General features: G+C 42.8%; 1 protein-coding gene across 5 annotated transcripts in view; it reads right to left on the bottom strand.

The window, feature by feature from the left end:
- UVRAG (UV radiation resistance associated) overlaps window positions 1-13,178 on the bottom strand; it is a 137,107-nt gene that overhangs the window by 82,081 nt on the left and 41,848 nt on the right. For all 5 annotated transcript variants that reach the window (XR_008319105.1, XR_008319106.1, XM_053307435.1 and 2 more), the window contains 2 exons: window positions 10,719-10,793; window positions 7,964-8,049 (listed from right to left, as the gene is read on the bottom strand). Coding sequence is in view for 3 of the 5 variants with exons in the window: in XM_053307435.1 (XP_053163410.1) it covers window positions 7,964-8,049; window positions 10,719-10,793 (161 nt within the window). In the remaining 2 variants the exon portion in view is untranslated. The remainder of the gene's footprint in view (window positions 1-7,963; window positions 8,050-10,718; window positions 10,794-13,178) is intronic.

Genomic DNA, 13,178 nt, shown 5'->3' with positions numbered 1-13,178 from the left:
TAGCCATGAAATCTTTTAAATGGACGCTCAGGATACCGAAATCTGTGCAATATCCTGCAGAGCATTCTGAATCTATAGTAATACAGAAAATGAACATTCCTGTCCAGCACCATCAAATAAAGTTTCCATAGTTAAGGAGAAAGCACCAGAGTATGTGGCAATTCATGACCCATTACCCCCTTGATTCAATATTTGCAGAATATTTTAGGTATTTTCTTAGCAGAACTCTTCAGCCTCAACACAACAAGGCTCTCAACTAGTTACTCAGGAAATCTGTTATTTACTAATACTTGTTAAAAATTTTCAGTTCCTTGTCTTTTTGATATGTACTGTGACGAATTGTCGAACATTTGCAATCTATCTTTCTGGATGGCTCAATGCTGCTCACCCCATTCCTCTTTCATTCTCTCTGTTTTCTTCATGCACAGCATTTGTTTCATTCTTGGTCACAGGCCATGAATGCACAGACTAATACAGCAGTCACACATTCTATAGCTATTTCTCACAAGAGAAATAAATGCAAGGAAGGTCAGATTTGCCAAAACAACCTTAGTTTACGCTGGGTTTATTTAAACAAAGCCATGGCCAGTGGGGATTTAGAAAACAGAACAAGAGCTTTTTGGCAATGTGAGAGATATGGGATACCCAAATTGCAAACACCCAGTACCATTATTAAAAGGACTTCTATTAAACAGATTTTAAAATAAAAATATGAAACCTGAACAAACAAATCTTTATGCTTGCCTAGAGACTAGATCCTAAAAAGATTCTGCTATACTAGTCATGGAAAAAAAGCCTCTCATCCCCAAACCCTACACAAGTACAATTAATCTGACATTTTGTTTTTTAGAATTTCCTTTCCCACCAGCATATATGAGAGAGACTTTCTGGTTTATATTCAAACTCATCACCCAGATTTCTTAAACTATGTGACAAATTGCTAACACCGTGATCAGGCACTAGCCAAGAAGAGGAATGAGGAAGATGGATATTAAGCAATGAGGAAAACGGAGATTAGGAGTCCTTGAAAGTTTTTCCAAACTTGCCACCAGCTCCCTGTGTGACATTCACGTGCTTTCATAGCACAGGATGTGGAAAGTAAAGAGGTCAAACACAAGATGGTCCAAGCACTTTTGAGACACTTGGATGAACTGTGTTCCCAAAGTCAGCCAGTGTTAAAGATGAAGTCCAAGATTTCCTGGTTGCAGAATACCTATTCCTTGAAGTGAGCAAGAACATGTCAAACAAGACAAGTGAGGTCGAACCAGCATGGAATAGAGAGCTTTAATTATTTTCTCATGATCTGGACACTAACCTCCTGCTAATGCACACCAAGTCTGCATTTGCTTTTTTAGCTACCGCTGGCTCATGCTCACCTTCTGGTCCCCTAGACTCTTTCTACATATATATTGCTGCCAGGACAGGTCTCCTCAATCCTATAATTGTGTATTTAGGACTTTAACATTTATCTCTGTGGAACTTCATCTTATTGGTTTTGGCCCAATGTTTGACCCTGGTAAGATAGGTTTGAGCCTTGATTCTGTCAAGTGTTAGCTACTACACCCAACCCTGGTCAGCTTCATGTCATCTGTAAATCTGATAAGAGCTCTCTCTCTACTCCCTCACTCATGTCATTTACACCAACAATGATGAACAGCACAAGGCCCAGAACGTAGCCCTGTGGCACCCCATTCAATATCTCCCTTCAAGTTGGCATGGAGCCATTAATGAGCACCTGCTGGATATGGTTGTTCAACCAGCTGTGAACCCACTGGACAATAGTATTACCTAGCCTGCATTTTACTATCTTGTCAACAAGGATATCATGGGAGACTGTCAAATGTCTTGCTGAAATCAAGATATACTCTGTGCATGACATTCTCATGATTTACTAAACTAATAACTGTCTAAACATCTCTTCTTCTGCCTTCAGAAGCACACTTGCCTAAGTAACTCCTGAGAAGATAGAGGAAAGGAAGTCAACAGTGGCCCCTTCAGGAGATGATGGGATGAGTTGAAGTGCATGTTATGGCAGGGGAGAGAAGCGAGTTAAACACAGAGCGCTCTGCTTTTCATGGTAAGCCCATGTTTATTATAATATGCAGCTCCTCCTTTCAAAAACAACCAGAAGCTTGAGAATCAACTACATAAAGTTATCCATCCCCATCAATCAAGTTGCAGCCATATTTTTAAGTCCAGTTATTATGCAATACAAATGACAAATTCCACAGCATCAAGGTTGTATGCATCGAAGAAACAGATAGAATTAAAAGATATGCTCCCAAACCTCATTCCGGTTTTGGTTCATTTTAAAATGTTAATATTTGTTGCGTTAGATATTACCTGCAAATATTGTTCTCATTAAAGCTCTAAAGAAGTCTAAGCCATCTTCCTGAAGCTTTTAATCACACCAGATAAGCACACAACTCATATAGTTTCTTCTGTGGCTTGAGGCTAAAATTCAAAACTCACTTGCCAGCTGTTAAAATTCTTGATCTAATCCCATACAGAATGTCCAGGGGTGGTCACCGTTCACAAGCTCAGAGGAAAACTGCATTGTCAGGAGTTATTAGTGAGAGAAAGAAACAAAAAACAGCTTGAAGTGCACACTTTTGCACACACAATGCTGGTCAGTACAATACAGCCAAGATCATTTTTTTGAGATTGCGGAATTTCACACTAGATCTGGTATCTGCCCAAGAACCCAGAATACTCAGTTTCAGAAGTTATTTTTTTAAAACTAGAACAAGTTTCAAACGTCCATAGTTTTGGAGAAATATTTCAATGGCCCTTCTCTGCTCCCTTGAGGACAGGCATTATATAACCTTCTTTCAACTGAAAAGGGGTATTACCACTCACAGCTTAAGATATTGGGTTGAATTCATGCCCTCAGACATGTTGGCAGGGCCCACCCCATCTTTCTCTTTAAAGCCCTTGCTTCCCTTCAGCCTAACTACAGCATATCTCAGTGAAAGAACATTTGTTTTGCATGCAAAAGGTCCCGGATTCAGTTTCTGGCATCTCCAGGTAGGCCTGGGCAATACCAATCTGAAACCCATCTACTGAGCTAGATGGACCAAGAGTCTGACTCTGTATAAGGCAGCTTCCTATGTAACTCCAAGCCCCAACCCACTCAGGGCTTGCACTGTTGCGCTGCTCTGATGGCAACAAGAGGGCAACTCCTCAGTCCCTGCCAGTTTTGAGAGATTTGGTGGGAGGCAAGGGGTCTTTTCACCTTCCCAATATTCTTCTTCAAAGATAGGAGTGGTTGGTAGGGAACCGTTTGTGTCCTGCCCTCCCTGTGTTTGGGCTGCCAACACATCTACCCACCCACTTCTTGTACTATATCATATGATGCTGTTCTGTTTTAAAAGGCTAAAGGTTAGCACATGCAAGGCTGTTTGGTACAGGCTGAGTATCCTTTATCCAAACTGCTTGGGACCAGAAGTGTTCCGGATTTCAGACTTTTCCGGATTTTGGAATATTTGCATACTGTAATGAGATATCTTGGGCATGGGATCCAAGTCTAAACACGAAAGGTTACTGTACACTGTATTTTATTTTTTTAGGTTTTATTTAAAGTCTCTAGTGCCAAAGCGAGCGAGTGAGCTGAGGCGTTTTGTTTTTTGTTTTGTTATGAGGCGCTCAGCTGCAACGAGTTGATGCTGCGGGCGCATGCCGTGGTTTCCGGATTTTGGAGCATTCCAGATTTCAGATGTCCAGATTAGGGATATTCAACCTGTATTGGTCACAGTCAGTGTTCCCTCTAAGGCGTGCACACTCACTCACATATTTTTTGATGTCCACTCAGTTAATTTTAGATCCTGCTCAGGTTTAATCAGGAAGGTCCCAATCTGAACGCATGTGCACACATACTGCTGCCCAGAACAAAACTCATTTTGCACTCATGAAAAGAGAGAGAGAGAGAGAACACACACTGGTCACAGTGTTCAGCAACCAGAGAACTCCAAGATTTCGTTAAAAATAATTGTTAGCCCTTCTGGTTGAAAAAATAAGCCTAGAAATATGTGTAATGCATGCACAGCAAGATCTCTGAAGGCAAGGGGGATGGCTAAACAAGACTGTCACCAGTCAGGGAGAGAAGCCCTGCAAAGGGGTCTGCTCCTCCCAATGACTAGCAAAAGCAGAATCAGTGATGCACACATTTGCTTAATTTTGCAGCACTGTTTAACACATACATATAATCCCAGAATAAAACCTTCCTGGGCCAGAATTCTAATTTTATTTTAAGCATGGAAAGATAGACAAAAGAAAACATGTCTTTACATAACTCTCAACAAAATATCTTTATTGGGCAAAAAGAAATTAAAGATGGTATACAAAAAATAAAATAAAAGACGTTTTGGTGTAACTCACCATCATCAGTTAAACAGACATGCACAGATAAAAACCTCCTCTGTTCCTAAGCTGTTAAATCTTGCCTTTACACAATACAATTAATTTATGGAAGTCATTGTATCAAGAAGTAGCAAGCACTACCAGCTTAGATGGCTTTAAAAGAGGATTTGAAAATGTGGAGGATACAGGTATCAGTGGTGATTAGTCATGGTAGTTACCATGATCACCAGCAGTGTACCTTTGAATACCAGATGAGGGAAGGCTACTACATTCATGCCTTTATGGGCTTCCCAGAGGCTTCTGGCTGAACACTGCTGGAAACAGGATGCTGGATCTATGGTCTAATCCAGAAGGGTTCTTTGACGTCACTTTCACTATCATATTTCCCTTGCACTAACTCTACTTATAAGCAGTTTAAGAAGTTGGCTTCCATCTCAAACAATGATCTAAGAACTCTACGTGCTTCCGAGTACAATTACGTACACTCCAGTGTTGGAGAATTTAACTTCCCACAACATACTGGGGAATTTAACTTCAAACAGAACCAAAGGATATTTAAGTAACTGCAGAACACAAGTTTATGAATAAGACAGCTAAAATCTGCTTAGCTCTAAGGGGGGGGGGGGATAGTTAGTTTTTTTCTTGCAAGGCAAGAGTGACACCTTCTGGTAGAGCTGCTGCATAGACATGTTGAGTTTTCTAGTTCAAACATCAGCAGGCAAGCGTCTTCAAGAACATTTTAGGGAGATTTTTGTTTATTTTAAAAGGCTGAAAAGAGTTTAACTGAATTTTATTCAGTTGTTTAGGCATTCAAGAAACAAAGTTTCCAAGACCCCCAGGTATTTTCCACAGCCGGGCTGAACACACACACACAAGTACAAAGAGCTAAACGAGCCATCACAGGCTATCCCAACATCAAGCTCTAGTGAGCCAGTTGACATTCGCACACCAGAACTGCAGTGCAGAATTTGGCACCTACATTTTCATATGAAGAACCACTGGGCACTCCTGAGCCATGTAAGATCATATAACATCGACAGAACTTAAGCCCTACATAGATCAGACTGCCCTCTCCTGTGATGCCTCAGGTGCCTTCTATCAGCCAACAACCACCTTGGCAGTGGCTTACCAGGGATTATGAAACTCTTCCCATCTGAATTTCCCCTGGATTTAGAGGATGATGACTATTTATATACCACTTTTAGACAAAGAGAAATAAAAACAAGAGAAATAAAATTGCCCTAAGAGAAATAAAAATAAATAAGGATAGCTCCCTGACCCCAGTGGGCTCATAATCTAAAAAGAAACAGCAACAGCCACTGTAGGGATAGGGTTAGGTCTATCCAATCCCAGCACAGCATCCCTCCAGCGGCTGTTGCTGGTATCTTATGTTTCTATTTAGATTGTGAGCCCTTTGGGAACAGGGAGCCATCTTTATTTATATGCTCTCCCCCAGCTGCTCTCCCCCTGCTCAATAAAGAGAATCACCACTTTTAAAAGGTGACTCAGTTAGCAGGGGAGGTTCTAAATTATTATTAATATTTATACCGCACTTTCCAACAAAGAAAGTTCTCAAAGTGTTCCAAGCAGAAATAATCCAATCTAGTTTCCAGAACAGTGTCAATGCACTGGCAATTCCCATTCCCCCACCCCAAAGTCACATTTTCAGATTTTTATGCAAATATGTTTTGCTGCAATTTTCTCTCTCTTACAGGTCAGGATTAGGGTTCACAATACAAAATGGAATGCTGACAAAGCAGAATGTGTGTGTGCCAGTTCCAAAGTTAGTTAAAATTCTCCAAATTAAGCTAAAAGACAAGCAGAACACAATATACCAAACTATAAATTTATTTATTTACACATTCTTTGTTTAGCATATTTGTATACCACCCACTACCAAAGTCTCTAGGTGGTTTACAACATTAACAATTTTTTAAAAACTCAAAAGTTCAAATAAAAATAGCTAAAACGCACTAAATAGCTAAAAGCTTGGCTGAAGAAATGTGTCTTGAGTTGTTTCAACAGGGATGGAGCAGCTCTAATCTCAGCAAGAAGCACATTCCACAGCTCCAGGGCAACTACAGAGAAGGCTAATCTCTGAGTCGTTACCAGCTGGCAGCACCCTCAGACAAACCTCCCCTGAAGATCTCAATAGGCAGAGGGGCTAATAACGAAGAAGGCATTCTCTTAAATACCCTGGGCCCAAGCTGTTAAGGGCTTGATAGGTAATAACCAGCACTTTGTATTTTGCCCAGAAACCTATTGGTAGCCAGTGTAGTTCTTTTAAACCAGGAGTAATATGGTCTCTTCGGGAAGACCCAGAGATCAATCTGGCAGCAGCATTCTGCACCTTACCGACTAAAGAAATTGAACAAAGGAAATTCACTTATCCCTGTTGCCTTACCTGTTCCATCCACAAGAGTACAACCAAAAGGTAACTTTGGCAACTGGCCTCCATATCTCTCCCGCTCTCAAGCTCAAAGCTCCAACTTTGAGGCACAGTATAACAGCTCCCCACCAAGCAGTGAATTTTACAAATACCATGGATTTGTGAGGGCTGCTGTGCATCTAGTGGCTACAGAGTCAGACAATAATCCTCACAGAAGCATAACTAAATGTCAAGTAAGTGTGAATCAAATCAAAAGCAATTCTTTGAGATGCAAATTGTTATTCTCTTTGATTTTTCAAGAAACGTTTTTACTCATCCAATGTCTCAGAATATTTATCTCCTATCCAAATTTACCTACCTAAATTACAGAGCAGATCTGCACAGATTATGAAGGGGGTAAAATATCTGGCTAGATGGATCAATGGTCTGATCCAGCAAGGCTCTTCTTTCTGAAAATTGTCAAAATCCACTGATCACTCTCAAATATGTGGATGCACCTAAACCAGCTCTTTGGATTCTAGATCTCTTTTTTCCCCTCTCCACAGAGAACACAGCTGATCTGTAGAATTTACAGACACTAGTAATAGTGATGACCAACAATATATCTAGCGAGAGTGAGCACGCAAAGAGAGCGAGCAAGTGCACAAACACAAATTACAACTTTTTTCCTGGTTTTTCCAGAAGTTAACATCAATACTTCTAGAAGTAGTACTGAAGGAAGTGGCTGTCAGGAGTGGAGTATTCTAGTAGCAATCTGTTGAATTATCTACAGTTGGCCACTATTAGAAAGAAGACAACCATAATCTCTAAGTAGTACAACCAGTCTTATATGCTACAAGGCCTGCCAGTCAACATGATGATCTTACTTCATCTCCTGCCAGGATGGAGGAAAAGGGGGGAAACAAAGCCTTCACCAGTTTGTTTCATCTGCAGGTCTTAACACAGTACACAAAACTCCCCAGAAGTTTTATTATGCAGGCAACAAGTATACCATAGTCTTTACAAATCCTCAAAGTTAGACTTTCAAGATGTCGTATTGGGAGATACCTCTAAGGATTCCACCCAGCAAATGACATCCACAGAAAACACCTCAAAAAAAACCACATGTTCATATTCAACATAACGATAGGGATACTTTTCATACTATTAACTGCACCAAAAGTTTCTCATTTTGAGAATTACATAAGCAAGGAATTATATAATCAAAAGCATTACCTAAGCAAAGAGAAGACGTCATATGAGTTGCGAACACAGTTCTGATCCACCTGGAGGAGGCTATTCTTCTGGGTTCCTGAGTGGCCCTTAAAAGGCAAAGTAACTAGTTAAACATTTTTCATAACACTGAAATCAGGTCCTATTTCTCCATTAAAAAAACTTTTTCACTTTTTATTTATTATTCATTCACTAGTGTTTTTAAGCCCGTTATAATAACGGGCTCTAGGGGGTGTGTGCTAGTTTGCTCCTCTTCCCTTCTCCTTCCAGTTGCTACTTCCTTCCTCCCAGTTGCTAGGACGGAGTCCCGTTGCCCGAGACCCTCAACAACAGCCGCAGGAGCAGCAGCCAGATAGGCGGCTGCAAGTTGGTTTTGGGATGGAGGGGCTTTTCTTCGGCCGGGCTGCGCACCCGGCGGCAGCCGCTTCTCGTCGGCCATCCCACCCGCCCGGTGGCGGGGCCTCTCCTCGGCCAGCCGCACGCCCGACGGCGGCCGCTTCTCCTCGGCCGGCCGCGCGCCCGATGGCGGCTGCTTCTCCTCGGCCCGCCCGCGCGCCCGGCGGCAGCCGCTTCTCCTCGGCCGGCCGGCCCGCCCGGCGGCGGCCACTTCTCCTCGGCCGGCCCGCCCGCCCACCTGGCGGCAGCCGCTTCTCCTCGGCTGGCTCGCTTCTCCTCGGCCTTGCCAACATGGCCGCCCGTGTCTGGGCGGCCGTATCTTTTTTGGCGGTTCTGAGCATGCGTTCCGCGCATGCTCAGAACCGCCGAAAAAGACACGGGCAGCACGGCCGCACACTCAGGGTCTTTATTATAGAGGATTCATTCAGAAAAGGCTCTGAGAGGCCATTTTACACAGAGAAATAATAAATAAATAAGATGGATCCCTGTCCCCAAAGGGCTCACAATCTAAAAAGAAACCAGCAGCTGTCACTGGAGGTACTATGCTGGGGGTGGACAGGGCCAGTTACTCTCCCCCTGCTAAATAAAGAGAATTTTTGTCTATAAATGGAGTATCAAGGCAGCCAGAATTTATCCACTTAAGACTGCCCACTTCTGTATGTTCACTCCAGATGCTAAAGAACAACATCTGCAAAACTGGGGCACCAACAGGCAAGCAAGAGGAAGTGTGTGTGTGTGTGTGTGTGTGTGTGTGTGTGTGTGTGTGTGTGTGTGTGAGAGCGAGAGAGAGAGAGAGATTATTTACAAGTATACATAAGAACTCTACCCAAGAAAAGCATGAAGTGAGTTTTCCTTTTAAATCTGCCACCTTAGCTGGTCATTAAATACAACGGTTTGTTGGCCACCACCCGCCCCACAACTTCCCTGCCAGTGAGGTCTCTGTTTGGAACATAACAGAGTAGGGCAGGGCATGTCCCTGCATTTATAGCAGTCACACCAGCCTGAAGAGAGTTTAAAACCCAATAGCCCTTTTTTTTGAAAAATTGCTCCTGTGAAGCTAAGCCAGGAGATTATACCTATGTGAGACTGGATAAAGACTACAATACCTGAAAGACGCATACATTCAAAGCTGAATTAAATTAAAAAATTAAACATGCTTTACATTTTCTTATGTAGTTAATGCTTCTCTTATATTTAGCAGGGAGAGAGCAAACTGACCTCATCCAACCCCAGGACAGAATCCCTCCAGGGGCTGCTGCTAGTATCTGCCTTATGTTTCTTTTTAGATTGTGAGCCCTTTAGGGACAGGAAGCCATCTTATTTATGTATTTATTTTCCTATGTAAACCACTTTGAGAACTTTGGTTGAAGTACAGTATAAAAAGATTTGTAGTAGTAGTAATGTGTCTGTTGTGTTTATAGTTCACCCCTGTTTGTAATGCTCATGCCAAACAACCAACCATACCTCCTCCTCTTATTTATCGTCACACTATCCCAATCCCAATCTACACAGCAGGAACAGAGGCTGAAGAGGGCACAACTTGCCTATAGATTCCAGCTGTAGTTCAACATCCCTCCTGCTGCACTTTCCACTCACAGACCTGCCACTCACTCGCCATTGAAAATTCCTCCCTGGCATGCCCAGAAGGATAAGGCAGCCAGGAGATGGGGAAGGGCAGTGTGCAAGGTGAGGTGGGACTAGCCTCAACCCATGACGATACCACCAGCTTCAGGGGACCAGGCCAGGCCAGTAGGTGTGGAGGGCGGCATGGAGCCAGAGAGCAGCAGTGGCAGGCAGGTGAAGCATAAGGCAGGATGCCCACACTCACTGCCCAATGGTGCAGTAGTTACTGCCTGAGGCAGTCACCTCACCTCATGGGCGAGCCCAACCCCTATCCCAAACCTAATGAACAAGTGTGCTGACAGAATGGTCCTTCATTATGTGTTGCCTGGGGGCCCCCACACCTCGAGCCCCCCCCCCCCCCGAGGCAAGTCACATGTGAAGTGTGTGTGTATCAGCAAGGGGCCCATTTTGATATTTTGTCTCTGGGCCCGCTCCAGCCTTGTTACGCCCCTGGCCAGAAGCTTCATACAGTAGTACTGCAATGCTGTCTATTTCTATTATAAAGATGGCTCATATAGCCGAACCAAGTATTCAGCTTTGACCAAATCATCACTCAGGTTTACTGCAAAGGTAAGTACACTGTACAGGTAAGGAACTGTAAGTCACTTTATACTCTGAAATGTGTTAAATAGGATCACCATACATTATCTGCATCAAACCACCACAGATTTATATCTTAATAGTCTCTGCAGTGACTTCCCTAAGGGATTCCAGAATGGTATACACAAAATATTCTTACCTTTTGTTCATATGAGGCTCCATAATAGCCATCGTTCAGCCCAAAAATGATTTCATTCGGGCTCCGAGCATGTATCTGTCAATTAGAAAACAGTGTCACTGATTTATTTTTCACTCTACTGTCTTAGTTACTCTAACACTTACAATGAAGTAATCAATTTTCTGATACTCCTCGGCAGTTGCAGGTTCATCACCATCCTTATGGCAGAGAAAGGGGGATAAGCAAAGATTTGGTTCAAAGCATAGGCACTTCCAGAACCAATTGCACAAAATGAAAAGCTCTGTACTAGAGGACTGGAAAGGAGCCAATTATTATTATTATTATTATTTCTTGTTTACACAGTCAGACAGGTGTTATTGACTGGTTTGTTTTATCCAGACATCGAGTCCTTCCCAAGGACCTGGGATGGCTGAATTTTATTGTCAATTGTTATTATTATTTACATTTACATTTTATATCCCGCTCTTCCTGCAAAGAGCCCAGAGTGGTGTACTACATACTGAAGTTTCTCCTCACAACAACATTGTTAGGTTAGGCTGAGAGAGAAGTGACTGGCCCAGAGTCACCCAGCTAGTATCATGGCTGAATGGGGATTTGAACTCGGGTCTCCCCGGTCCTAGTCCAGCACTCTAACCAGTACACCACACTGGCTCACGCCCCCAATGCAACACCGATTTTCAAAAAGAGATCCGGGGGGATGTGGGAAATTACAGGCCAGAGAAGTCTGTGCCAGGCAAATTGATAGAAAGCATTCTCAAGGATAAAATTGTTAAGCATATAGAAGAACAGGCCCTGCTGAAGGTGAATCAACATGGCTTAGGCAAAGGTAAATCTTGCCTCACCAACCTTTTAGTGTACTTTGAGAGTACCAATAGGTATATGGATAAATGTGATCCAGTTGACAAAGTATACTTGGACTTTCAAAATGCTTTCTACAAAGTTCCCCACCAAAGGCTCTTGAGAAAACTTAGCAGTCGTGGGATAAGGGGACAGGTTCATGTGTGGATTGGTAACTGGTTGAAGTTAACTGGTAATTGCTAACTGGTTGAAGGAAACAGAGGGTAGGTATAAGTGGACAGTTCTCTAAATGGAGGGAATAAGAAGTAGGGTCCCCTAGGGATCTAAACTGGGACCAGTGCTCTTTAACTTGTTCATAAATGATCTAGAAGTTGGGGTAAGCAGTGAGGTGGCCAAAATTTCAGATCACACCAAACAATTTAGGGTAGTGAAATCCAACAGATTGTGAGGAGTTCCAAAAGCTTCTCCAAACTGGGTGAGTGGGGGACACAATGGCAAATGTGGTTCAATGTAAGTAAGTGTAAAGTGATGCATATTGGAGCCTAAAAACCCATCTTCACCACTTCACATATAGGCTGACAGGGTCTGAGCTGTCGACCAGGAGAGGGATCTTGGGGTTTTTTGCCCAAGATGATGGTGGACAGCTCATTTAAAGTGTTGACTCAATGTGTGGCCACTGTGAAAAGGGCCAATTCCATGCTTGGAATCATTAAGAATGGGACTGAAAATAAAACTAATACTAAAATGCCCTTATACAAAATTATGGTGTAGCCACATTTGGAGTACTGTGTACAGTTCTGATCACCATACCTCAGATAGGACATTAAAGAACTGGATAAAGTGCACAAGAGGACAACCAAGATGATTGGGACCTAAAGCACCTTTCCTTACGAGGCAAGGCTACAACACCTAGGGTTTTTTAGTTTAGGGGGGGAAAGAGACTGAGGAGAAACATGATAGAGGTCTATAAAATCATTCATGGTGTGTCTCTCTCCTTCTTTTTATCTCCTTCTTTTTCTCCTTCTCACCTACCACTAGAACCAGGAGGTCATCACATGAAAAGATTGCCAAGAAATTTAGGACCAACAAATGGAAGTATTTTTTCACACAATGTGTAATCAACTTGTGGAATTCTCTGCCACAAGATGTGGTGACAGCCAACAGCCTGGATGGCATCAAGAAGGGTTTAGATAAATTCATGGAGAAGAGGTCTATCAATGGCTACTAGTCTGAGAGCTATAGGCCACCTAGAGCTTCAGAGGCAAGATGCCTCTAAATCCCAGCTGCAAGGAAGTAACAGCAGGAGAGAGGGCATGCCCTCAGCTCTTGCCTGTAGGCCTCCCAGAGGCATCTGGTGGGCCACTGTGAAACAGGAGGCTGGACTAGATAGGCCTTGGGCCTGATCCAGCAGGACTGTTCTTATGTTCTAACTGAAGAAATGGACTTTGGTCCACAAAATGCTTATGCTCACCATAAATGGGTAAAACTTTTAGAGGGGTCATAAGACTTGGCTGGTTTCGCTGTAACAAAGTTCTCCTTCAAATTTGTCAGAATTGACTATTGGTTAGTAGACAGGTGGTCAAATTCGATTCCAAAATTTAGGAACAATTCCCCCCACCTCATAATAGTTCTGCCAGCATTTGCTAATCACACCTCACAAAA

The sequence above is a fragment of the Hemicordylus capensis genome, chromosome 3 (assembly GCF_027244095.1).
Source record: "Hemicordylus capensis ecotype Gifberg chromosome 3, rHemCap1.1.pri, whole genome shotgun sequence".
Classification (NCBI taxonomy): Eukaryota; Metazoa; Chordata; class Lepidosauria; order Squamata; family Cordylidae; genus Hemicordylus; species Hemicordylus capensis.
This window is presented reverse-complemented; position numbering and strand designations above follow the sequence as displayed.